This window comes from Rattus norvegicus, chromosome 1 (genome assembly GCF_021556685.1).
Source record: "Rattus norvegicus strain SHRSP/BbbUtx chromosome 1, alternate assembly SHRSP_T2T, whole genome shotgun sequence".
NCBI lineage: Eukaryota > Metazoa > Chordata > Mammalia > Rodentia > Muridae > Rattus > Rattus norvegicus.
In genome coordinates, this window is record NC_141534.1 from 259,785,131 (window position 1) to 259,812,797 (window position 27,667).

Below are 27,667 nucleotides of genomic sequence, written 5' to 3' on the forward strand. Positions count from 1 at the left end.
AGAGGCAGAGGGGCAGAGGCAGAGGCAGAGGCAGAGGCAGAGGCAGAGGCAGAGGCAGAGGCAGAGGCAGAAGGCAGAGGCAGAAGGCAGAGGCAGAAGGCAGAGGCAGAGGCAGAGGCAGAGGCAGAGGCAGAGGCAGAGGCAGAGGCAGAGGCAGAGAGGCAGAGGCAGAGAGGCAGAGGCAGAGGCAGAAGGCAGAGGCAGAAGGCAGAGGCAGAAGGCAGAGGCAGAGGCAGAGGCAGAGGCAGAGGCAGAGGCAGAGGCAGATGCAGATGCAGATGAATCTCTGAGTTTGAGGCCAGCCTGTTCCAGGACAGCAGAGAGAGAGAGAGAGAGAGAGAGAGAGAGAGAGAGAGAGAGAGAGAGAGAGAGAGAGAGAGAGAAATACTTTAGTCTTAAAGAATGATCATTGGGCTGGAGAGATGGCTCAGTGGTTAAGAGCATTGACTGCTCTTCCAGAGGTCCTGAGTTCAAATCCCAGCAACCATATGGTGGCTCATATGTAATAAATAAAAAAAGAGTGACCATATTTAGATGATGGAAACCAAAATTGTATATAAACGGGATTAACAAGCTTAAGTGAAGGATTTTCCTTACAAGGGTTATTTTACCATCTAACCCCTTTGTGGGGAATTTAACTCTTCCAGGAAGGGAGTTTATAGGGACAGTTTGATTTCTCAGTTAGATTGCAACCTAGGATAGAGCATTTAATCTCTTTTCATTTCCTTCCCTTTTGGAAAGTGTAAGGCATTCAGGCATGTATGGTGGTGCCAGTCTGTGATTTCAGTCCTTGGCAGGTAGAGGCTGGAAGATCAGGAGTTCAAGGTCACCCTCTGCTATATAGTCAATTCAAACTTTTCCTTAGTTTCGTGAGATCCTGACTCAAAAAAACCCAAAACAAACAAACAAAAAAAACCAAACCCCAAAAAAAAAAACAGTATGAGAAATTTGAACATACAAGCTACTATAAAGATTAACAAAATTAGCACCTATCTTCCACTCATATCCGTGCTATTTTAATATTTTACCAAGTATGCCAGAAAAAGTGCTGTGTTCATTAGATCCTATTTCCTTTTCCTTTCCTGGGAACACTACAAGACTGAACTTCCCAGCCTCCCCTGTGGTGACACTGTTACCATGGCGCAAGTTCCACCACCGGGCCACCGTAAGCAGAGTGGTATGTGTTATTTGCAGGGTGAGCCTAGAGGAATGACTGGATCCTTTTTATTACACTTCCCTGATGCATAGATCCTGGAAACCATCCTGCTTTGAAATAGCAAAGCCCAGAGACACTGGCTCTCCTGTAGGCAGCCCATACCCTTGGGTGGTTTTGTGGATTAGCGTTTGGGAATCTCCCTTGCCGCTTATCTTTACAAGCGAGCAGCGAGCGTTGGGTTTTGCCCTCTATATAACATTTCTCAGTGAGCGTGATGGTCTACAAACCATTGTTTTAGCTTGTGTGTGGCTGACCCTCGGTGTCACGAAGCAGCTTTTCGAATGCTTGTTTAGGATTTGTGGGCTTGATCTGCAAGTGCCCCAGTTGCCGTTCAGTCTGAAAAGCGCCCCACAGCGGCAGTGCTGAAGGCTTAGAGGGTCGTTTAGAAGTGGGTCCTGTGGAAGCTGATAGGTTTTCGGGGTTCTGACCTAGTGAACGGACTAATCCACTCGCGGATTCATAGATTTTTGTTTTTTTCTTGGAGGAACTTCACTATAAAAGCAAGAGGCTAGTTTCTCTCTCCTCTCCTTCAGCTATGAAGAAAGCAGTTACATCCCACCATGAGTTCCCGGCCAGGGTAGTTTGTCTAATCGGGTCCAAAACCTGTGACACCTAAGAATGTGGATTAAAATCTCTGAACCAATTATCTTGCTGAAGTGAACAGAAAGAAATGTTCAAAAGGAACACAACTGGCCGATTAACGGCTCTATTGAGTGTTCGACGTCCTTGGTTATCAGAGAAAGGAAAACTAACGCTACCTTGAGACAACGTCTCACCCTGTCAGAGGCGAGGGTCAAGAAATCTGCCAACAAATGTGCCTTACTTATTGTTGTTGAGGGAGCAATTTAGTAATGCTATTGTGGAAATCAGTTCGGAAGTTCCTCAGAAAGTTAAAAATAGTACCACCACATAACCCAGCTATTCCACTCCTGGGCACACATCCTCAAACTCCACATCCTATCATCCTATCCCAGAGCTATTTTATTTACTCATTCATTTTTGTTGCTACCGCACCATATACCATAGCAAGGAAACAGAACCAACATAGGCTTGCGGGGAATTTGCAGGGAAATTGGCAGATTTCTTGCTGACAGCCTCCGACAGACTTAGACATTGTCTCAGGGAAGCTTTACCTTTTATTTCCCTGGTAACTAAGGGCATTGAACCAACCCAGGAGGAACATAGGTGTTCCTCAACCAAGGGATGAATGAATATTCAGGGCATGTCCCAAAGGGAATATTTATTATTTGGCTAACAATAAAAATAAAAAATAGCGTTTGGGACTGGGCAAGTGTTTGAGTGGTTTCCTTAAACTAGCCATGTGATGATTTTATTTGTGACTTAACCAATATAAAATGGTTTTATTTATTTTTTAAAATTTAACTCAAGTCTTTTGTCACAGTTATGGAAACAGAGTTAGCCAACACCTCTTGTCTGTGTTCACTGCTCACTGTGCCCTTGGGAAGAGTTTCTCATTCTAGTTTTATTTTCATGTTTATTCCTTCTTCCGACATCAACAGCAGAAGGGCAATGGTGAGCCAGGCATAGTGCACACATCTGTAAGTCCAGCACTCGAGAGGTGGAGGCAGGGTGATGGGAGTTCAAGACCATCTACAGCTATATAAATAAGTAAATTGAAGGCCAGCCTGGGCTACATGAGACCCCTACAAAATGAACCAAGGCAACTGTGCTTGCTAAACACTGAGCTATTTTTGAGGGAATCACTTTTATTCTTTGGAACCCAATCTTTTTATTTTATTAATCTGCATTTGCTGCAGATACTTTCTTCAAATACTGGCTATGTTCCTGTGTTGTTTCATTGTCTCTGCTTAACAAGTTTCAACTGACCACGGTTTAGTTCTTAGGTTCTGTGTAAGAATCCTTTCTTATTTCCAGGTCATAAAGGTCCTCTCCTGTAGTATCTTTTGAATGTTTTAAAGACCTTTTACGATTTTTACTTCGACTGTAGTTGCATGGGGGTGGGGGTGGGGTGGGATGGTGGGTAGAAAGACCGCCCCAGGAACCGGCCAATTTCCCAAAGTAAACTTGTTACCTGCTCATCTGTTCTGTGGATAGTGAAACAATGTTGCCAATATCAATGGTTTGTTCATGTTGGGGTTTCTTTACAACAGTGGTTCCCAAACTTCCTACAGCGACCCTTTAGTGCAATTCCTAATGTTGGGGTGACCCTCAACCATAAAGTTATTTTTGTTGCTAGTTCCTACCTGTTATTTTGCCAGTTGTGAATCATAATGTAAATATCTGTAAGGCCGAATATGTGACCTGCGACCCCTGTGAAAGGGTCCTTTGACTCCTCAAGGGGGTTGCCACCCTTGTGACCTACAGGTTGAGAGTTGCTGCTTTATGTTGTGTTGGGTTAGTCACCTGTCCTACCGTCCTGCCATGTTTGCTGCAAGTCTTGTTATCTGGATGCACCTCGCATCTTGTTAGTCACTAGTCTCACGTATTAACATTGACTTTTTGCACGTCAGCAGAACTTGATGTCGCACTTGGTACGTTCTACACAAAAACCTGAGCCAGCATCTCCGTTGAAATTGGATTTGCATCTCTTGTTTCTGTAGCTTTCTGCTATTACATGTTGATGTCAGTGATGTGCGTGAATATTAATTTTTTTATGCCCGGGGAAAATTGTTGTACCCTTAGCGTCTGTGGAACGCTTTGAATTTGTCGATCACCTGTATTCTTAGTGAGACCAAGTAGTCTTTGGATTCTCCCTTGTTCATTCTGTACTATGCTGCACGGAAGTGGTGAATCTTATTCTTTTTATGTTTTTTTTTCTTTTTTCCGGAGCTGGGGACCGAACCCAGGGCCTTGTGCTTGTTAGGCAAGCGCTCTACCACTGAGCCAAATCCCCAGCCCCTTATTCTTGTCTTTAAAAGCGTTTCTAAGCATTATTCTCAGTTCTATAATCATTGGCCATTTGAGTCTTCTCTATGTTGTTAATAGCTATATTTAGGCAAAGAAAGCATATTCAAGCCCTCTTCAATACATAATATGATATCCATATTGCCACCCATCTTGCACACTTTATTAGACCATTATGAAAGTTTTTGTTTGTTTTTCTGTTTTTTAATTAAAAATTTTTTTTTGTTTTTGTTTTTGTTTTTTTTTTTTTTGAGACACGGTTTTTCTGTGTAGCCTTGGCTATCTTAAAACTTGCCTTGTAGACCAGACTGGCTTTGAACTCAGAGAAAGATTCACCTGAGTCTTCCTCCTGAGTTCTAGGATTAAAGGTACGTACCACCATCACCCAGTGACCATTATGAAGTTTAAATGAAATGCCATCAGAAAGTACCTCATTTCACTCCAGTGTTAGTTGGTATGTAGGCATACATATTTGTGCATTTGCTTTCTGTTGTGTGCCCAGTCCCTAGAATACTTTTTGAAAGATAGTTGGTATGCCACAAATAAATGTTCGATGGTTATAAAGAAAGAATTAATATTAAAGAGGTGCTTCGTGTAGTATAGAATTTTCTCACATGGTAATAGGAGTGAGAACACTGAGATATGCACACTGACATTCCCCATGTTGTCAGTTAGTGGCAAAATCCACTGTATTATCTCCGGACTCTTTCTGAGCTCAACCGTCAACCTTGGTGTTCTAGGCAGCTATTTCCAATCTCCTGTAACTGGCATAGGAACAATGACTTATTCGCCAAGCTACCGTAGGCTTTGTTAAAATTTAATAGCATTTAACCTCTAACCGGTTTGGCATTTGGTATTGTTATGAGAAAGAAATTTAGGGAGCGAGGGTTTCATTCTTCCAAAGGTATAGCCACAGGATATCCACAGCGCAGCTCAGCCTAACGACCTCTTCTTTGGATTTCTTCGTAAGTTGAAAACAGTGATATCTGAGTAGAACCCAGCAGCAGGCCTCCATACATTACCCCCCCCCCTTTATTAGTGAAGTTCTTTGTTCGTGAGTTTATCTTTCTTATTAGGTGACTGGCTGGAAATGAGAACTCCCAGCCCGATTTCAATACGTGGATTAAAGGGCTTTAAAATTTCTAAAAACTCTTCCAGGGAAGTCTGCCGAATCTTTTATTCCTGACGGCTAGAAATTGAGGTGAGTCATAAACAAGAATAAATGCACGCCGGATTTACAAAGCAATGAAAAAAAAATCCCATCACGTGATTTTGAACAGCGTGTTGCTTTTCATAGGGTGCACGCCATTTTCCCTTCTCTCCATGTTATCGTTCTAAGGTTTCATGCCCAGAGGACTTTGCTGCATTTCTCTTCTCAAACGCTCCCGGCTGCCACTTCTCTCTCCCCCTCCCAAGAGGCACAGACTCGGCCGGTTCTTGCTCCCGAATACCCAACACTGAGAGATTAAAGATGGACATGTAAGGCCCGTGTCAGTGTAGAGATGTGTTCATTTGTCGAAAAGCAAACTTGTCGATCAAGAACACTTAGGGTTAGCTGTGCAACAAGCCACAAACGCCTTCAGCCCAGTAGGACTCGAGGTCTTTTTACCGACTGATGCCTGTCGTTGCCGCACTGCCTCCTGGGAGATGGACAAGCTCCAACTTTGCTGTCATGCCGCTGAGCTTTTAGAAAATGTGTCATAGCATTAAAAATAAGATATATAAAAAAAAAAAGATCAGATGCTATATTCTCCACCAACCAGCATTGCCAAAACCAAGCTTTGAGGCTCTTAGAAAAAGATTAAAATGTCAAAGCCAGTACTTTGCAGCGAAGGGCGCACGTCACTACTTTGCTCTGATCTGCAACCACCTGACAGGCCCAGGGAGCAAGCACCCAGAATCCCAAAGACAGTAAAGGCATTGTTGATGCTCTGTATCGATTCAGCCGGTTCAGAAGCAATCAAATAAGGAATAGTTCGTGATACAAGGATTACATAAGAAAAGAACAGTTAAAGCTGTTGAAGGCATATGCGTCCGTACAAAACACCGAGCAGGTTAGTGGAGGTTTGTAAGCACCAACTTCCCCTCCTCTAGATCGAAAACAGTATAGAAATATAATAAATCTCATAGCATGATGACAGTGAGTGAGACACAAACCCAGGGTCTGGCCAGAATGTGTGCAGAGTCTTGCAGACATGCACTGCTGTCAGTATTCTAGAATATTCACAGGCTGAATATACACATCTAACCCACGCCGGCCATTTTTGGGTGCTTTAGGGTGAGTGCTACTTTCTTTCCTCTGCTTTGACAGTATTTCCACATGTTCTTCCTTCTGTAAGAAGACGCAGGCGTTCATCTCCTTCAACACGGTAGTTAGCCCACACTCACCGGGCTGTAGAAGATTTAGTAGGAGCATCAGTATCAGCGGCGAAGCGGATAGAACTGCCTGTCGTGTGTCAGCCGCAGTGAATGCCGTCTCTCTAGTCTTCAGTGTGACCTTGCTCTGCTGTTCTGACGAGAGCGCAGAGAGTCTAATTTCCCATCCGCGGACTCTGGGTTGTCCACGTGATGGTCTTTGACTCCCTAGGCAGAGTGATGCTATGTGGATCGTAGACTTTAAAAGGCTTTGCAGCTTAAGTTTTTAGCATCTTAAACCAATGAGATGCTTTGTGCAGTGGAGAAGGTCAATCTGTATTATAGATGGCGTGAACCCCACGGAGACCCAACTCCAGCTACCACACGTGTGAAGACACCATCTTGAACTCTCTAGCTCTGGGCAGGTGGTCACATGACCAGGGGTTCCTGAGTGACTCCAAAAGTGACTGAAAAGGAAGGACCCAGATGGCCAATGAATAGGACATACGATAGAACATCAATATTTTAAGGTCCTGTAATGGAGATTTTTAAAAAAAGATTTATTAATATGTATATTATATTGTTTATTTTGTGGCTGTCTTCAGACACACCAGAAGAAGGCATTGGGTTCCATTACAGATGGTTGTAAGCTACCATGTGGTTGATGGACTTGAACTCAGGACCTTTGGAAGAACAGTCAGTGCTCCTAACCACTGAACCATCTCTCCAGCCCGTGTGATAGGGAAATTTGTCCCACTGTATTCCAGAGGTGCCAATCCCACTTTAGAGAGACTACAAAAGGGACCGCCTCTCCAAATGTTTTATTAATTTATTAAATTAAAAGTGGAAAGTAAAAAAAATAGTTCTCTTTTATTTTTGCTTTACAACCTGAACGTAGACTGCAGTAAATGTATATGGTGGTTATTCGGTAACTGTAGAATTGAGGGTCCACTCATCAGTGAAGCAAGTGTTCACCTTATCCCACGGTGCTAGGAGTCCAATGTATGATACTTTCTAAAACGAACAGCTCCTCTCTGTTTCCCACTGTATGAACCCTGACCCTTTTTTTTCTGTAGGCAGTGGCTAAGATATCAAAGAAGCATACAGTAACACATTGGCTTGTTGATCTAGGTCTCAAATACTTATTGACCACACGCTGGATACAGGACTGGATTAAGTAACAAAAGGGTAAAGGACCTTAAGATATGGTTACTGCTCTTTGCAGCAGGGAATGTAACAGAGTTAAGGGCACAGAAGTTTGTGCTGCTAGATTGGCTGTACAGGCTTCTCACAAGTCATGCAACAGAAGACTTCCAACCAGGACAAGCAGAACTTCCTTAATAGGAAACATGTGACTTGAATTTGGCGTTAAAGATAGAATTAAGAGTCACATGAAGGTGAGAACGTTAAAGGTCTGTCCAGGAAATCTTGGTAGCGGGAAGCATATTTGAGTTGTTTCCAAGAAAAGTGTTCAGAAGATTTCATTGTAGTAGTGGGCTTCTTTACTGATGATCCCTTTGTGGATCCAGCGGCCAAGTGCAGAGTGTCTGGAAGTGTCAGAAACTCTGCCAGCTCTGAAAATACTGTTATGCTGATGTCGAAGAGCCGCCCGTCGAAAGGAAAAAATAATCTCGTGCACAGGCAGCAAACAGTCAGTGTAATCCGTAAGGCGACCGAAGCCTGTGGTTGAGAACGAAGTCTAGAAAAGTAGGCGAAGAGACGTGGCAGCCTTGGAAACTGAGATTTCCTACTCTGATGCAGATAATGAGTCACTTTTTGGAGAAACAGTAGCATTTTCTTTTTTATGTGAAATGTTACTTGAAGCAACCATGTGAAAGACAAGGTAGCCAGGTATGATGGCACGTGCCCCAGCTACTTGAGAGGCTGAGGTGGGCAGGTCTCTGTGAGTTTAAAGCCAGCCTGTTCTACATAATGAGACTGTGTCTCCAAAAAAAAAAAAAAAAAAAAAAAAAGAAAGAAAGAAAGAAAAAGAAAAAAAGAACTAAAACACTTATATTACCTGTTATTCAAGAGGCCCAGTGTAAGGCCCTGGTGCTCTATGCAGCTTGGCCTGAAAGCTGATCAGTGCTGTTTGGCCAAGGGGACAACTTGGAGAGAAACAGTATTCTGTACGGCAAACCCCATGTTCTGACATGACTATCTGTCCAGACAGTAGCAGCGGTCCAGGAGAAGGGGAAGATTTTAAAATTCTTTCCCTTAGACATGTTACATACAAAGGTGCTGTGGGTCTATGGGGACCCTAAAAATAGTATTTTCTACCTGCTACTGGCAAAGATGAAAATGTTTTGTTGTGTTTAAAGCTGATGAGCCTTCATGGAAAGAGGCACTCTCTTTCATCGGCTTTGGCACTCTTTGGAGTTTAAACCTGCACAGCTCTTAGGGGGTCAGGAGGAGATTATTTGGTAATATTTTTTTAAAAAAATTAAATCCCCATAGCTTTTGTTCCAAGAATTCTAGATCCTACCTTATGAATTTGTCTCATGGCTATAATACTATACAACTAGGCAACGAGTAGTTGAGGATCAGTTCTTTGAAATTAGTGTTCGTGAAAGGGAAACATCCAAATAATTCTGATATACTCCTGTAGGGAAGACTAGTTAAAAGCACGCTATAGTTATGTTACAGAGTGATTGGCATATGCTAATAGGAAAAGCTATTTATGCAGAATATATGGAGATGAAACCAATGCGAGAGTAGGGCAACTTATCTATTAAGCTCTTGTGATAGTTAATTTGAGTCAAATTGATTGGTTTAAGACACTCCTAGGGCATCAATAAAGGTGTTTCCTCCATCCCGTAGGCTGAGGTCCTGTCGTGAAGAAAAGGGCAAAAGGACAGAGTGAAAGTTCAGTTTGGGCAAATATTCCCTCATTTATGCTGCCTGGTCCGACGAGGCTAGAGCAAGAAGCCTCACATGGCCGTGTCTTCCTTCCAAACCACCGCAGATTGTCTCTCCTCAAATCACAAGAGAAAGGAACCCTTCCTCCCCTAAGCTCATGTAACAGGTTCGGTCACAGTGACAAGTAATACAACTCTTGTTTATATAAAAAGTAATGCGTAGGAAGAGAGGGGGCTCATGGGAAGGCGGGGGGGGGCGGATAAAAGGGTACATAAATGTTTCTGTAGATGCAGATTTATCGGATAGTTCTGGAAGATATCTAGGTTATAGTAATGATTTGCTCGAAGGAACAGTTTTAGTGGACCGGGATTCTGACCACTCACTAAAAGTTTTTGGAAGTCAGCGCTGGGGCCGAGGAGTGGGCTGTAGGGTGTTGGTTAGTGCTACTGGGTTCCATATCTGTAGAAGGGGAAGGAGGAAAACAGGATTGGGCAGGAACGTGGTGGAATAGTCTCAACAGAGGAAGGCCTCAGCAAACTTCACTGTGATTCCCAGGTTTGGGAGGGTCCTTGGGAGTTCTTCATATTAAGAGACCCTTGAAAGACCCTGGCATCATTCAGCCAATGGGCGAGCTCGTCCAAGGAAATGGGTGTGGCCTAGAAAGTGAATCGTCACAATTTTGAAGCGTTCTAAAGTGGAGCAGTATGGCACACTGAGCTCATTTCTGTAACAATCCCCCCAGCCCACTCACCACCCCCTGCTTTTAGATTAATGTCAATTTAAACATCATAAATTCTCTTACTTTCGGAACCACTGAATACAGCTAAGAACAGCTCTGGGATTTGACCTTGCTTTTACTTGGCCTTAGCTGTCTTGTCTGTTCTAAAGTACAGACCAATGTCATTTCATTGCTGGCCTCGGGCTAGGAATGTAGGTTGGTTAGTAGAGCACTTGCTTTTAGCATAGGCAAGGTCCTGGGTTCAATCCCCAGTACCGATAGAAAACCACCCCTACAACAGAACAATCTGCGGGTCTTTTATGAGCTTAATTTGTGCTAAGACATTAAAAAAAGACAACGATATCACTGGTACCAGAAATTTCTCTTTGTTTTGTTTTGTTCTCGTGTGTGTTCTGTTTTTAAACCCTGCTTCCATTCATTGTTAAAAATTCTTGGTAAAGTGGTTTAAAATCCTCTGGTTAATTTGCCTCAAGCTCTTGGGAATTAAGGTGCTATTGAATTGTTCCTTACAGAAACCTCATTAATAAAAAAAAAAAAAAAACAAAAAAAACCTGCTGTCTCCCTGAAGCGAGGAAGCACACCATCTTCCAGTGCTATTATATTAATAATTGAGCTGGTTCGCTTTGCTAGCTCAATAAAGTGGTGAGTGATTGGGAAATAACGCGGCTGGGTGGCTTTGCAGGAGCATGCCACATTGTGAATGAGTTCATCTGGAGGATCCGGATACTATCAAAACAGAATGGAACACCCCGCCCCCGCTTAGGGAAACCAAATCACACAGCTTGAGAGGTGGACAAAGGAAAGGGAACAAGGACTTCTGAGGCTGTTGGTTCAGCAGGATTGGTTCTGGCGCTGGGCCGCAGTAATACTTGGTTTCAAAGCAATCTTTATCCCCTAATAAAATCCCTAATCCTCGTTGTTAATGTGAACCGGGGAACATGTGAAACGCACTCGCTAAGATTAGAATCAGGATGGTCTCCTGAGTAAAGCAGAGGCGCGCGCACATGCGCGCTCTCCACGGAAGCGCAGGACTCAGAAGAGGGTCTGCTCACGTCTGCGAACTCAATGAATTCTGGTCAGAAGGGCGGTGTCTACAAATCAGCGAACTATCGGCGCAGTTGAAGTTCTAAGAACTAATGAAGTGGCTTCATGTTACAGGAAGGGTCACAATAGGAGGAAGGCCTTGTCGGGTGGTAGAGGGTTTGTTAGGGTTGGTTAGAATCAGACAGAGAACTTCTCTTCAAACCGCTTTCATAGCGTCTTATCTCATACCAAGGGGTGGGGGAAAGGCATCTATTCTATTTGTCCATTTCAAAGCACAGTGATTGCCAAGGAGGCTACGGCAACGCATTCATAACTGTGCACTTGGAATTAAGGAAGCCGAGGTAGGAGTATGGTGCAAGCAAGGACACCCTGAGTTTCAGAGACAGAACATGTTTTAAAACAGAGCAAACAAATTCCAACAGTAACAGAAAGACTGGGGATTGTTAACCGCAATGCTATTCAGGTCAAACCTGTCAGTTGCCTGTCAAGCAGATACAAGATTACACTGATTGCATTTATCCGCTGAGGAGACAACTGTTAGAAAGTACTTTTCAGTTCCGTTGAGGTATAATTGACAACTAAGTTACACAGATTTGAGGTGTGTCGTTGGACGTCTTGACCTCTGTGAATCTATCACCACAATCATTGAACATGATTGTCACCCCAAAATTCCCATGCTCCTCTGGAAAGTCTCTGTCTATGTCTACCCAGACTCTCTAGTCAAAAACCAGTCTCTCCTTTTACCTCTCTGTACTTCGTATTTTAATCTCCATTTCCTGTATGAATGGGCTGGAATTTTTTAGGGAGGAGGGTCTGCCTTTTTTTCACACAGTAATTCTTAAGATTTATTTGTTTGTTTACTTATTATGAGTACACTGTAGTTGTCTTCAGACACACCCGAAGAGGGCATCAGATCTCATTACGGATGGTTGTGAGCCACCATGTGGGTGCTGGGATTTGAATTCAGGACCTCTGGAAGAACAATCAGTGCTCTTAGACACTGAGCCATCTCTCCAGCCCATGCACAATAATTCTTTTGAGGTTCGTCTACACTACTGTGTGCAGCTGTAGCTCTTTTGTATTGCTAATTAGTGCTCCTTTTTAGGAGCATATCACAAATTTTTTAAAAAAATTTTTTCCTCTTTCTTTTTTTGGTTTTTCAAGACAGGGTCTCACTATGTAGCCCTGGCTGTCTTACATCTCTCTCTGTAGACCAGCTGGCCTTGAACTCAGGGACCTCTTCCTCCTGAATTCAGGGGTTTAAGGACATGTTCCACCGCCATCTGGCAATTTCATTATCCATTTCTTCATTGGTGACTATTTGGGCTCTTTCCAGCTAATTTGAACATTCATAGGCAAACCTTCATACGGCCATACATCTCCTCTCCTCTTCAGTAGATGTAGGAGTGGAATAACAGGATTGTATGGTGGATCTATATTTACTTTCTTTAAAAAAAAAAGATTTACAGGGGTTGGGGATTTAGCTCAGTGGTAGAGCGCTTGCCTAGCAAGCGCAAGGCCCTGGGTTCAGTCCTCAGCTTCAAAAAAAAAAAAAAAGAAAAAAGAAAAAAAAAAGATTTACTTATTAATAAGTAAATAATAATGTACACTGTTGCTGTCTTCAGACACACCGGAAGAGGGCATCAGATCTCATTACAGATGGTTGTAAGCCACCGTGTGGTTGCTGGGATTTGAACTCAAGACCTCTGGAAGAGCAGTCAGTGCTCTTAACCACTGAGCCATTTCTCCAGCCCATATATTTACTTCTCTATGAAACCATCAAGCTGTTTTCAGAGCAGCCACCTCGAGTTCTCGTACCCGGCAGTGCGGGAGAGTTGATCTACTTGTTCTGCTTCCTTGTTAATATCTACTGGGGAGTGTCCTTTAAAACCCTGTCACTCTGGTAGGTAGGTGAGAAATAGTATGTCATAGCGGTTTTAATTTGCCTTTGAGGATATTCACATATATGTGCCTTCTATATATTATCTTTGGTGAAATATGTGCTTGAATCAGTGAACTCGGATTCAATTGGAGATCTTGTCTCAAAAAGTGGTGGAAGGTGATTGACATTTACCTCTGACCTACACACACACATATATGTCACATATGTATATACACACACATGCATCTGTGTAAAGGCAAGATATATGTATCAGAATTATTTTAGGCTGTCTCTTTTTAAAAAAAAAACTCATTAAAAAGCAACCATAGGGGGTTGGGGATTTAGCTCAGTGGTAGAGCGCTTGCCTAGCAAGCGCAAGGCCCTGGGTTCAGTCCCCAGCTCCGAAAAAAAAAAAAAAAAAAAAAAAAAAAAGCAACCATAGACCAGGTAGTGGTGGCATACATCTTTAGTCCAGCTCTTGGGAGGCAGAGAGAAGCCTCTGAGAATACCAGAGCAGTCAGAGCTACATAGAGAGACTCTGTCTCAACAACAACAACAACAACAACAAGAAAACAATCAAATGTGACACAGCACTTAAGAAATGAGGCATCCTGGATGTTCTGTGTCGCCTACGGCAGGACATTAACCCTGTTAAAGTCAGCAAAAAGAGGATTGTCTGGGTGGCCACTTAACGGGACTCTGGCCATTCAGACTGACAGACAAATGAATTTCAGTCCCACCTGGATCCCCTTCATGGTGTGGTTTTGCAAGGCACACAGAAGCCAAACAAACGCTTATTCCACAAGCTGAGGAGAAATCTAGAAACCAGAATTCCTACCACAGCTGGTTGGTGAGGGAGATTAGAGTCAGCATACTTTGGACACAAAGGTTCAAAGAGGAAAAAAAGCCTGGTTGGGTTATCAGATCCGGGTCATCGAGGGTCAGACCTGGGGGGTAGTCAAGGCATCGCAGGCCCCCTGGGAGAATGGAGGAAACAAGACAGAGTGAGAGGGGAGCACCACTCATCTGTAGTCTCTGCTCTCTGGAGGTGAATGAGGAGGAGCAGGAATTCTGGGTAATCCTTGGCTACTTGGCAAGTTTGAGGACAATCTGTGTTACTTGAGACCATCTTCCAATCAAAACAAACGTAAAACTGAATGGAGGACATTTTGAAAGCAGGTTCTAGTAAGAGGGTCTGAGAGGCTAAAGAGGGATGATCCCCTGGCACCCGGAGATGGATGCGTGCCTTAGCCTTCTCAAAGCTATGCTTGGACCCTGTAGTTTCCATCCTCTAACCAGCCATGCTCAATGAACATGCCTTTTAAATATAATATTTTGATTTTTTTTTTGAGAATCCCATGTAATGTCTGCTGGTCATAGTCACCTCCACTGTTTCCCCTAACTCCTCCCGGGTCTAACCCCTGTCTCCACCTCCTCCCAACCTCATGTTCTTTCTTTAGAGCTCACTGTTCCAATTGTGCTCCCCAAATACTCCTAGGTATGGGGGATGGTTATGTTTGAGGAGAAATATAGAGGAATTGTAGGTGTATAGGGGGCTAGAAATGGGTAGGAAAAATAAAGCCTGTTTGGGGGTAATAACAAGAACAGACACTGTACCTTATTCATATATTTTCTTTTTGTTGAACTTTCTTTTTCTTTTTTTTTCTTTTTTTCTTTTGGTTCTTTTTTTCGGAGCTGGGGACCGAACCCAGGGCCTTGCGCTTCCTAGGTAAGCACTCTACCACTGAGCTAAATCCCCAGGCCCTTTGTTGAACTTTCTCTCTCTCTCTCTCTCTCTCTCTCTCTCTCTCTGTGTGTGTGTGTGTGTGTGTATGTGTTTACTAACTGATCCATCTCCTCAACTTCTTTTTGCTGAGTTTTTAAGGAAGAGGAATTTGATGAGTAATTCTAAACAGCAGTCATATGTTAAAGGAACCTGTGATTATTTGTAAAGGTAATCTAACATTATATTATGTGTCTGAAGAGGAAGGGCGTCATTTTCCATAAAAAAAGGTGGAAGTTTTAGAAGTTCCTTGAGTAGGGGTAAAACTTAAACAAAATAATACAAAACAAAACAAACCTGCACAAGTATGTATGGACTCTTTCCCCCACTACCCCAAGTCTGAGGATTTAATCCAGAGAGACACAGAACTTTACATTAGTGTATATTTAGGGAGTTGTGGGCCACTTGATGTGGGTTATGAGAACTGAACTCAGGTCAAAGCTGAGTCATCTCTCCAGCACCTAGAGTTCCTTTAAAAAATGTTTTTAATGGTGGTCGTGGTGACACACAATGGTAGGGTTTGCTGAAAGAGGCAGAGGCAGGAGGATCACGAGTTCGAGGCCAGCTAAATAAAAGAATAAAAAAAAACAATAAAAAGAACAAAAAAAGTTTTTAATTTAACATGCTTCCGGTTGCAGACCAAACTTCCCGAAGACCTAGTGGCTTTACCTAGCAGCAGTGGTTTACTCTTCAACCTGTGATGTGGGCAGGGCCCAGCAGGGCTATGTGTTTTTTCTGCACAGAGGGGCAGGAAGGGAAGTTTGTCTAGCAGCCTGAAGATCCACTTCAGAATTGTTCATTCACATGGCTGGCAAGGTGATGGGAGCTGTCTGTGGCAGTTCAGTCAGGACTCAGGGATTTCTCGAAGGCTGTTTGAGCTTCACCAGGTATGGTGTGGGTTCCCCAAGAGAGTGTCCCACTTAAGTACCAGGAGTGGGAGCTGCTCCTTTTTCTTTTAATATTTATTTATTATGCGTGAATGTGTGAGTGTGAGTGTGTGTATGTGCGTGTGCTCATTCTCACTCACATTCAGCATGCTAGTGGAGGTCAAAGGATAATTTATGGGAATTAGTTCTCTCTTTCCACCGTGCAGGTTCTGGGGATTGAACTCAGGTTGTCAGGCTTGGCAGCAAGAGCCAAGCTGAATCATTTTACTGGTCTAGAACTGCTAACTCCGTAAGTCCTGGCTCTGGAAACCCAAGCAACATTGCGCCTGGTGCATCCTGTTGGTTAAGTAGCCAGAGATCCAAGTTGCAAGAGGAAGGCACATGGGTCCTACTTTCTCTGGGAGGACATTCAAAGAATGTGAGGACTCTACACTATAATATGAAGAAAACACAAATGCAGGGTTCTGTGTTCAGTTGGCACCCAGGAACCTTTTTAGGCCCTCTTGCAGTCACCGCTCCTTCAGGGGTAGCCACCATCTTCCAACGCTATAACAAGGAACTCTTTTGAGCTGTTTATTCTGGGCTTGTAGACGGGTCAACAACATCCCTCCCCTGAACCCCTCAGATGCCGCTAGTTCTCTGCAGCCTAGCTATCCTAGCTATGACAACCCAAAACAGACTTCAGAAATTACCAGATGTTCAAAGGGTTGCTGAAAGCATGTAAAACCATCCCCCAACCTTGAGAAGAGTCAGTGAAATCCCGTGTGATCACCGGGATGTAAGTTTCATGTGTGAGTGTAAGATCTTTTTGGTTTATTTTGATTTTGAATGATTCCTGGGAGCCTGTCTGGCACGCCATGAAAAACCGATGCTCTCCTGTTGGGTGATAGAATAAATGGCGATTTGGAAATAGTCAACTTTGAGATATATAGTTTTTTAAGTCAACTGGATCTTTAATCACAAGTCATTTGACTCATTATAGTTAGTGATGTCCATTTTACGGAACTGGCATTGATACAAAATACACTTGTCTCTGACAGGAAGCCATCTTGGTTAACTGCTTCACATAGCAACATGAAATATGTACCATGGAGATAGAAAAGACTGTGATTTGCCAGACACGGAGGCACTGTCTTGTGACAGTGCCAATAATCTATCAAGGCTGGAACTGGTTTGTAATCGCTGTTCGTAGCAGTTTTGTGAATCAGAACTGTCGCAGAGATGATTCAGGAAGCTCTTGCTTAACAATAGTGTTGTGTGACAAAACTTTCCCTAGGGAGACAATACAAATCTACTCACCACAGACACCACCAAGTCTAACTTAGTGAACCATGACCTTTATTGGGGTTGCTTACAGGAATGTGGGTGAGGGGTCTCTTACAGGAGCAGAACTGACTCAAAGACAACTGCATCACCAAAGCCCACCCCAGCATGGGTGACAGCTCACAAAGGTGGGAACCTGGAACACTGCACAGCCTGGGGGTTGGTTTAAACCTCTTCCACACAGCTGTAGCTTCGCTGTAGCTTCTGAGGAGGGTGACTTCCAGCTTTTAGTGTTTGCAATAGAAGGCAGGGTGGGGCCTAGTGAATCTGGTTAGTTTCAGGGACTTCCTGAAGCTATTTTGAGTTGTTTACCTTCTGGTTTAAGGAGTATCCCTGAAGGATGGACTGATTTAATCTAGGAGGAAACTATTATGACAGCATGCAGAAACTTAAATACCTCTTTTGGAAGATAGACGTTGATACTATTTTAAAATCTCCCTCTCCCAGCCATCTCTTGGGATAACTGGAACAAGAGCCACAAGGGTTGGGCTGGAGAAATGGCTCAGCCAGTTAAGAGCACTAAAACTGCTCTTCCAGAGGTCCTGAGTTCAATTCCCAGCAACCACATGGTGGCTCACAATCATCTGTAATGAGATCTGATGCCCTCTTCTGGTATGTCTGAAGACAGCTATAGTGTACTTATATATAATAAATAAATCTTAAAAAAAAAAAAGAAACAAAAGTAAGAACTGGAATGGCCTGCTGCCAATGCTAAGATTGCCCCTTGCCGCATACACACCATCTGAGTTCGAGGCAATAAGAAGTACGTCGCCCTGAGATTGGATGTGGGGAACTTTTCCTGGGGCTCTGAGTGTTGTACTTGCAAAACAAGGATCATTCGTGTTGTCTACAAGGTATTCAATAATGAGCTGGTCTGCACCAAGACCCTGGGGAAGAACTACATCGTGCTTATTGACAGCACACCGTACCCACAGTGGAACCAGTCCCACTATGCATTGCCCCTGGGCTGCAAGAAGGGGGCTGAGCTGACTCCTGAGGAGGAAGAGATTTTAAGCAAAAAAAAAAGATTAAAGAAAATTCAAAAGAAATACCCGGAAAGGAAAAAGAAAGCCAAAATCAGGAGTCTTCTGGAGGTGCAGTTTCAGCAGGGCAAGCTTCCCGCCTGTATTGCCTCAAGACCGGCCCGTGTGGCAGAGCAGATGGCTTTGTGTTCGAAGGCAAGGAGCTAGATCTGTGGAAGATCAAAGTTCGGAAAGACAAATAAACCGCCATTCATAGTTCGTATAATAAAAGTGTTTGCTTTTGTGTGTAAACAAAAAAAAAAAATCTCCCTCTCTTCCCTCAGGGTCCAATCTCACTATGTAAAATTCTCATCTCAAAAAATTTGCCCATCTCACTATGTAAATCACTTAAGGGTACCCCAAAAATACTTTTCAGTGGGAGGATGGGATTTTTTTTCTGTGAGTTTTACCAGCTGTCCTTTCTGAAATGTACCCCTGCATTTATTCACTGGCCAGTCATAATTATGTCAGTAAAAAAAACAAAAATGGTCACCTTACTAATGCATAAAGAAATCAAACCTCGGGGCAAGGTGGAAATAGAACTGTATGCCCACAGAAGCCCTTGGAGATCATGTAGTCAGTTAACGTGGTGATGCTACAAAAGATCTGACCTTAGCGGTGATGCTGCCCTGTCACTCTGAGCTGCTTCAGTTCCTGGAAGCCATGTGTGCTAACAGTACAATGCACGCAAGCCTGGTGGTCAGAGCAGCTTAGTGACAGGACAACTACTTTAAAACTATTTTTATTTGGCAAGCGTGGTCATGCATGCCGTTATATTTTGTTTTGTTTTGATGCATTCCTTTAGTCCCAACACTTGGGAGGTAGAGGCAGGAGGAGTTTGAGGCCAGCCTGGTCTACACTGTGACCAGGCTAGCCAGGGCTACGTTGTAAGGTCCTGCCTCCAAAATAATCTTTTAAATTGAATTCTTCCTGAGTTTCACACAATGTGTGTTGATCACTTCTTCCCGTCCCCCCCCCCCCAGCTCTCCCATGTGTGCTCCCTCCTCTTGACCTTTGTACGACTTTGAGGACAAATAATTTTGAGAGGATGAACTGTCACACAGAACACAGAACAAATATAGTACACGCAAAGGAGAGACGGGCTGGAGAGATGACTCAGGCATTACGAGCACTTGTTCTTGCAAAAGACCCAGGTTCGGGGCTGGGGATTTAGCTCAGTGGTAGAGCACTTACCTAGGAAGCGCAAGGCCCTGGGTTCGGTCCCCAGCTCCGAAAAAAAGAACCAAAAAAAAAAAAAAAAAAAAGACCCAGGTTCGGTTCTCAGAACCTCCAAGGTGGCCCACAACCTTCCATGAGTCCTGTTCTAAGGGATCAGATGCCCTCTTCTGACCTCTACAGAGACCAGGCCAAGCACACATGTGGTGCACACATGTACGTGCAGCTAAAACAATTGCATGTCTAAAGTAAAATAACATAAATCTTCAAAACAAACCAGCTAACACAAACTCCCTCCTCCTCTTCCTCCTCATCTTCCTCCTCATCTCTCTCCTTTTGTTGATGTTGATTGGTTAGATCCTGAGCCTTACTGTGTTAGGCAATGCTCTGTCTCTGGGCTGCATACTCCGTGTCCTATTGACTTTATCAGGCCTACAGGGCTGGTTGCTAGTGGTTTCTACTCCTGGGTTGCTCTCACTTGGTCAATGTCAGAATAAAGAAAATTCAATATTGACCATCGTCTTAGGGTTTTACTGCTGGGAACAGACACCATGACTGACTAAGGCAAGTCTTATACAGGACAGCATTTAATTGGGGCTTACAGGTTCAGAGGTTCAGTCCATTATCATCAAGGTGGGAATACATGGCAGCATCCAGGCAGGCATGGTGCAGGAGGAGCTGAGAGTTCTACATCTTCATTTGAAGATGGCTAGTGGAAGACTGACTTCCAGGCAACAAGGAGTAGGGTCTTAAGCCCATGCCCACAGTAACACACCTACTCCAACAAGGCTACACCCACTTTAACAAGGTCACACCCACTCCAATAAGGCCACACCTCCAAATAGTGCCACTTCCTGGGCCAAGCATATTCAAACTATCCACAAGCAGCCAGGTGTTTGGGATGGGGTGGGTCTAGGTTTTTAAACAGAATTTGAATGTCACTTATAAGCCAATTGTGCCCATATTGTTTTCATTTTCTGTTTTCCCAAGGCTTTAATGTGTTACTCTTTTCCATTACACTGTCTTGAGTTCATGATTCATGTTAGCAGAAGTGAGGAGGAACCAGAAGGGCAGGGATGTAACAATTCCCTGTGACGCAGAGAGCTGAATTGGAAGTGAGGATATTTTTAGAATCCCTTTTTTTTTTTAAACAGAAGAAAGCTTAAAGCAGGTGACTGTTTAGTTCTCTTTCACGTTGAAAACAGAGAAAATGACCAAATTTCCCATTTGGAATGGTCTGAAGGACACGCACATCTGTCTCAGGAGATAAATTGCCATAACTGCAGGTATCTTTTAGAAAAGGACTTGTAAAATTCCTTTCCAGAAATACTATACCCAAAGATAGAAAAATGTGCTTAACCACTGAGCACATCAGAGGAGTTTGCTACCTCTGCAATACCAACTGACTGGCAAACTTACCGTCTAAATTAGAATTGCGGAAGTGGAAAGGAATGAATGTGTACTTTCTTTAACCTATTCATTCAAGAGAAGTTTGTGCAATAGAAAGACACTGGGATAGATTTAGGAGTCCAAGGATGAGAGGGTTAGCCCAGTCCCTACTCTCAAAGAGCTTCTACTCTGAACACAGAAACATATATACACCCTCACACATGTGTACTGACATACAATGTTCGCATGCAAACCCCCACACACAAGTCGCACATCTGCACATCCTTATACAATATACACAATACACACATCGCTACACATCGATACTGCGCAGATAAGCACATAAACACATGAGTGACCGTGTACGCACACTCACAAGCTTATGTGCTTGAGAGCTGACAGAGTTGAGGTTGGGAGCGGAGCATGCCTTTGTTAAGTTAAGAAAGGGAGGAAGAAGCAAGCTGGGACCTTAGTCAGAGAAAGTTACTACAAAGCGTAGTGAGGCCAGGGTGAGCAGCTTTGTGGAGTTGCTAATTACCAGATAGTTAGGTTTTTCGAGCTGCATTCAAACGCAGTTGCCATCTTTATCCGTGAGAAGTGAGAGCTTCGTTTCAGTTTCCCTCCCTTTAACACAGGTTATTATAGCAACTACCTATCAGCTTTGGTATGAGGCTAAAATGAGGTGAGGTACACAAACGGTTTAGCAAGGGCCAGCTGTGTAGGAAGCACTCAGTGTATGCTAAGTGTCTATTTTTTTTAATGTTGCCAGTTCTACAAGTGTTTTACTTTTTAATTTATATAAGTACAATGTAGCAGTCTTCAGACACACCAGAAGAAGGCATCAGATCCCATTTACAGATGCTTGTGAGCCACCATGTGGTTGCTGGGAGTTGAACTCAGGACCTCTGGAAGAGCAGTCAGCGCTCTTAACCACTGAACCATCTCTCCAACCCTAAGTGTCTATTTCTAATGACATCCTTATTATCAGAGTTACCAGGTAAATTACTAGTCTCCTCAGTGAGGTTAAAATGGAGCTAAAATTTGTTTATTAAGTGAGTACATGATGACTGGTTAAAGCTTACTTACGTTCAGAAAATTCAGGAAAGACAGACTTTGATTATAAATGATATAAATGTGTAGGTAGAATAGTTTATTAACAGAAAATCTGGATCAGCCTGAACGGCATCTCACCCAGCATCATCAAATAATTCCTGTGGCCTATGACTTCAAAGTGGAAATGTCCAAGCTATTATTTAGCTCTATGAACACATCTCCAGAGTAGGTCAGACTTGATCATCTCATCAGTAGGGTACCAACAAAATCATCTGGTAGCCATCATGGACCCGAGATAATTTATAAGATAGGAAATAAAAGTGGCTAAAAACCCATCTGAGAAGGCGTAATCTCACCAGTGATCCGAGCGTCGTTCATTAAATGAGAGGGGATTTGGGGCTGTCAGCCTGGCGATGATTCAAGCAAGTATGGCTACACTCGCTGAGGGTGCAGTGCAATTGCCACACCCAGGCATTGTTGATGGAAGTCTAAGTTGGAGAGAGCCACACTTTCAAAGCTAGTTTGGCAGTATAGGCAAATCACTTTAGTGCAGCTCTCGTCTTCTCAACTCTACCTGGATTGTGCTTTAAGGGAAAACAATCAGAAGAATTACACAAAGATGCTCGTATCTGCCTGCTACTGTACGGAGTGTTTATAATGGCGAACTCTGGAAGCCACCTGAATGCCACCAATAGGGAGGTGTCCAATAAATTAGGACCTAAGTAGATGTGGGGCTCTAGCCAGCCACTGAAAACAGCTAGAGAGATTGACTAATGACAGTGTTGAAAGATGATGTATATAAACGACTTAGGGCTTGCTATCTAATGAGCGCTTAATGTATGCTAAGTGCCTATTTAAACTTCTTTTATTTTTCCTTTTATTGAAAATTGATTTTTTTCTTACATAATATATATCCTGATTACACTTTCCCCACCCTCTACCGCTCCCGGCTCCTCCCCTCTCCCCTTCCCATCTGGATCCACCCCTTACTGTCAAATCATTAGAAAGCAAACAGGCTTCTAAGGGACGACAATAAGATAAAATAAAATATAACGCGATAGGGGTTGGGGATTTAGCTCAGTGGTAGAGCGCTTGCCTAGCAAGCACAAGGCCCTGGGTCCGGTCCCCAGCTCCGGAAAAAAAAAAAAAAAAAAAAAAAAAAGAAAAAGAAAAAGAAAAAGAAAAAGAAAAAATATAACGCGATAAACCAAAGCTATCACAGGGGAATTGGACAGAACAAAAACAGAAGGAAAGAGCCCAAGAGAAGACACAAGAAACAGAGACCCACTCATTTGTACACTTAGTAGTCCCATAAAAACTGCTAAACTAGAGGCCATAATAACATACACAGAGGACCTGTAGGGTGAAAAGGGAGAAGAAAAATATTAATAAAATAGAGTAAAAATAATAAGAAACCATTACTCCCAAACTAAAAGACAAAGAACACCAATGCGACAGACGTTATGAGTCAGGGAACCTCTAAAGATACCGTTGACTTCATTTTCCATTGGTCAACTACATTTTCATTTGCTAGTGGATCAGTTGGAGACAGGTTTTGGGGTATGGGTGGGGGCATAGGCCCGCTTCTCCTTTCTGCTCTAGGACCCCATCTCATGCGGAGACATGGAGGCTCTGCGCATGCTCCCTAGTCTCTGAGTTCGTATGTGTGCTGGCCCTGTTATGTTCTGAAGGCTTTTTTGGGAGGTGGTAGTGGCGGTGTCAGAATTCAACTACTTTTCCAGGGCTGATCTTGGATTCTTAGTCATCCTGTCTCAAGCTCCGGAGTCTAAGATTATAAGTGCGTTTTATCACTCGCGGCTTTGCAACAGCATTCTAGAACTTCTGTTTTGACTGCGTGTACCATATACCTTGTGCATGCTTTGTGTTGATGGAGGTCAGAAGAGGTGTCAAATCTCCTGGAGCTGGAGTTATGGAACATTGTGGGTTACCAGGTTAGTGCTGGCAACTGAACCTGGATCTTCTCCAAAAACAAAATGCTCTCGACTGCCGAGCCATCTCTCCAGTCCCAACTTTGAGAGCTTTTAATTATCTCCACTTCAAGTTACTTCATATTCATAGGCTTAGCATCTTTGGCCATGCCTAGTACTTTAATTTTAAAACATTTTCTTAAGAGGTTCACTTATGGACTGGAGAGATGGCTCAGCAGTTAAGAGCACTGACTGTTCTTCCAGAGGACCTGAGTTCAATTCCCAGCAACCACATGGAGGCGGACGACCTTCTGTAATGGGATCACACACCCTCTTCTGGTGTGTCCAAAGACAGTGACAGTGTACTCACATATATAAAATAAATAAATCTTTAAAAAAAAAAGAGGTCCACTTATTTTTTCCACAATATATGCGGAAAAAAAACTATGACAATATTTATAGTTGTTAATATATCTGAAATTTTCCTTTGCTTAGTGTTTTTACTTTTTCTTTTTGTAAGATTTATTTATTTTATGTATATAAGTACATTGTAGCTATTTTCATACACACCAGAAGAGGACATCAGATCCCACTACAGATGGTTGTGAGCCACCATGTGGTTGCTGGGAATTGAACTCAGGACCTCTGGAAGAGCAGTCAGTGCTCTTAACTGCTGAGCTGTCTCTCCAGCAGTTAAGCTCTCTCTCAGCTCCCATGTTTTTACTTTCTAAACACAGAGCAGCAGACACTTTCCTTAGAGGAGCCACAGATGAGATCCACTCACCTCCCTGGGCTTTGGTCTTCCTCCTTGTCCTCTGGCTATCTTCTTTACTATATTGGCTGCTTTTCGTTTATTTGAATTTACTTTTTTAGAAAACACTTTATTGAAGTATGATTGACACATATAAATCTGCTCGTAGCTAAGGAAGGGTTTGAAAATAGGTAGATACTCATGGAGCCATAGCAATGGTGCCTGTCAGGAATGTATTGAATATATCTACTATTACAGTCTTAGCTGTGTGCAAGTGCACATGTGTGCACTTTTGTGCATGTGGAGGCAGAGGCCAAGGTCGGATGTTTTTGTCTCTTATTCCCTACCTAATTTTTTTGAGATAGTTTATCTCACTGAACCTGGTGTTTGAGGTCCCTGGGGTCAGTCTGTCCTCTCCTCTCCCTCCCCCCAGCACTAGGGTTATCAAGGTACTCTGCCTGGCTTTACATGGCTGCTGGGATTGAACTCAGGTCCTCAAACATGTCCAACAGTGCTTTCCCCACTGGGCCACCTCCCTAGCCCAGCCTTAGCTTTTTACCAGGAATGAATCTGACTGAGGAAGAATTCAAACGGTGAGAGGCATAGACGGCTCCCTAGATTACAGTTCCTGTATTTTATTTTTGAGATGGAATCTCACACTGTAGGGTCAGGCTGGAATTAAAACCCACGAGGTGTTGTGGGTGGCGTGGAATTCATTGTCAGCCTCAGGAATGCTGGGATTACAGGTATGAACTGTCTCGCCTAACTTTTACTTCTTAAGATTTAACATGTATGTATGCAATCTTCTGGGAAGCCGAGAAAGCCTCTCCTATTCTGAAATGAACAGCAACGAGAAGAACCCCAGCCTTTCACCCAAGTCTGCTTCAGGTGCTTTACACTGAGGAAGTAATCATGTATGGTGGACTGTGAGAAAGGATTTGTATACAAAGGTATCTGTCGGTGATGCAGAAATATTGTAAACGATCCAAATCTGTCGTTATGAAACAGAACAATACAGATTATACTGGAACCCTGCAAGTGCTAGACAGACATCTTTATACAGAGTGTAATCCAATTTATATAAAAATATAAAGTTAATCCACGAAAAAAAAAGCCCTGTTTGAAAATATGAGAAAAATCTTACCAGTGGTTATGTTGGATGGTGAAATTGTAGTACTTTTTATTTTATTCTTTATACCTTTCTTCCTTTTCTCCATAAATGGTATTAAAACTGACTAGGTCTACTTCATGGTGTGTGTAACTTTAAATATATGAAAGTGTATATTTTTAATGTATGCGGTTCAATGTATATCAACTATACATAAAATATCTTGAACAATCAGAAGGATCTTGAAAAACCAATCTTAAGCCTTTTACTGGAAAGCTGCTACCTTTTGAGGTTGGAGCAAAAAACGTGGTTAAGAGTAAATGTTCTTAACTGTTGCGCTATCTCTCCAGCCCCAAATGTAAGCGCTTACTGTTGTCCCCTTTGTGGTCATAGGCTTCATCGTTTGTCCTCTACTATTTCAATTTTAAAACGTTTTCCTCGTGGTTCTTTCACTCATTTCCTGGTTTGCTTTCTACTCCTACCCTGGAATGTGGCCCAGCACTTGGGACACCTTGGTGGGTGTCCCCGCCTCTGACCGGAAAGGGCTTCTGTCAGATGGAGGAGGGGAAGGTAAATTATTTGACAGACTCCAGGCAACACCCACAAAGGCCCAGCAAATCTAGAATCCCCGGCTGGATTAGCTCAGGTGAGACTCAGGAAGGGCGGCACCAGTTTTCTGGCTGTGGAGGTGACCCGGAGGTTATCCTTAAGGGAGTGTCACCACTCCAGAATCGAGTTTAAACAATTTCCTCTTTACTTTATGAGACCGGGCTTCTTTATGTAGCTCAGGCTGGTCTCGAACTCGTATTCTTCCCCTGGCTCCTTCCCCAGGTCTCCACCACACCTATACCTTTTAAACAATCTTTTTACAACCTAGGTCTGCACTACCCTTCTATTGAGCAGAGTTAAGATTGAGCACTTGCTGGTGCAGGCCCCGTGCAAAGGGTTCCTTTTTATTGTCGCTTTTGATCTATGCTGCAACCTACCAGTAAGGACTATGGGGATCATCGCAAAGGGGAATCTGATGCTCTATTCAAAGTCACTGGACTGTGGCTTCCCACTCTCCCTCTCACTGGACTCTTGTACGGGTTCTGAAGCGGAAACAGTCCACTCTCAGGGACCAACTAGCATAAGCCTGTTTTCCCGCTTCCCCCTGTGCAGAATGAGGCAACATCCGCCAGCGCAATCAACAGGGTCGCGCCGAAGGAGACCTCGTCAACGACTCTCCGGCTCACGGAGGTCAACGTGAAACACTCTGGGAGGATGGAGGCGCTCAAACATCCACCACACCTCCCGCCGCAGGCGCCAGCGAGCCGCCCAGCCACCAGCCCGGCGGACCCAACGCGCGTGCGCGGGGCCAGAGGGTACGCCCTCGCGAGCGCGCGGTGAGTGGGGCGCGTCACCGGACGGGCGAGCGCGAGCGCGAGCGCGCGGCCGAGGAGCTCGGGCGCGCCGCGAGTCGGCGTCGGCGTCCGTGCGCGCTGCAGTCCGAGGCTGTGTGGGCTGAGGCGACGAGCGAGGCGGCGGCGCCCCAGAGCCGAGGGGACGCGCGGGCGTCGCGCAGCGGGAGCGGACGCTTCGGAGCAGACGCGGTGCCCCAGCGGGAGAGCTCGGCTTCGCCACTGCGCGCCCGGTGGGCGCCGGCCGCTTCCCGGGCCCGGAGCGGCCGCCGCCCCGGGAGACGCACGGTGACACGGGCCTAAGGCGCCGCGGGCCGCGGGCGTCCGCGCCGCTCGGACCCGTGCGGCCCGGTGCGGGGCGGGGGCGAGCGCCCGGGCAGGTGCAGCCTCCGGGGTCCACCAGCGAGGTGCCCACCGCGCCGCTTGGCCCGTCCCGGCTCGCAGCGGCCGCGCGCCCCCCTCCGGGGCCGGAGCCCTGTCGGCGCCCCGCCTTCTCCGGGGAGCGCCCGGCGGGAGCGGCCCGGACCCCGGGCTCGCGCGGGAGACGACGCGCCACAAACTTTGCCTTTTATTGTTCCTAGCCCTTTAAGTGCAAGGGGCTCTGTTGGGCTGGAAAAATGTCCTTCTTCAATTTCCGTAAGATCTTCAAGTTGGGGAGCGAGAAGAAGAAGAAACAGTACGAACACGTGAAGAGAGACCTGAACCCCGAGGAGTTTTGGGAGATTATCGGAGAGCTGGGCGACGGAGCCTTTGGGAAAGTGTATAAGGTAAGAGGGAGAAAACGGGAAGTTGGTTTAGGAGATGAAACGCCCGCCTGTCCGGAGTGGCACGAGGACTTCACCCCCACAGCCCTTGCCGTGTCTTGC

General features: G+C 44.3%; 1 protein-coding gene and 1 pseudogene across 3 annotated transcripts in view; both read left to right on the forward strand.

The window, feature by feature from the left end:
- Positions 1–13,966: 13,966 nt before the first annotated feature.
- On the forward strand, positions 13,967–18,199 carry LOC108349794 (40S ribosomal protein S8 pseudogene; annotated as a pseudogene).
- An 8,658-nt stretch (positions 18,200–26,857) lies between these two features.
- Positions 26,858–27,667, forward strand: part of Slk (STE20-like kinase) — a 55,753-nt gene continuing 54,943 nt past the window's right edge. Inside the window, exons 1-2 of one of the 3 annotated variants that reach the window (XM_087584761.1) lie at positions 26,858–27,025; positions 27,246–27,568. In XM_087584761.1, coding sequence (XP_087440887.1) covers positions 27,419–27,568 — 150 coding nt within the window. In that variant the 5' untranslated portion in view covers positions 26,858–27,025; positions 27,246–27,418. 3 annotated transcript variants of the gene reach the window in all.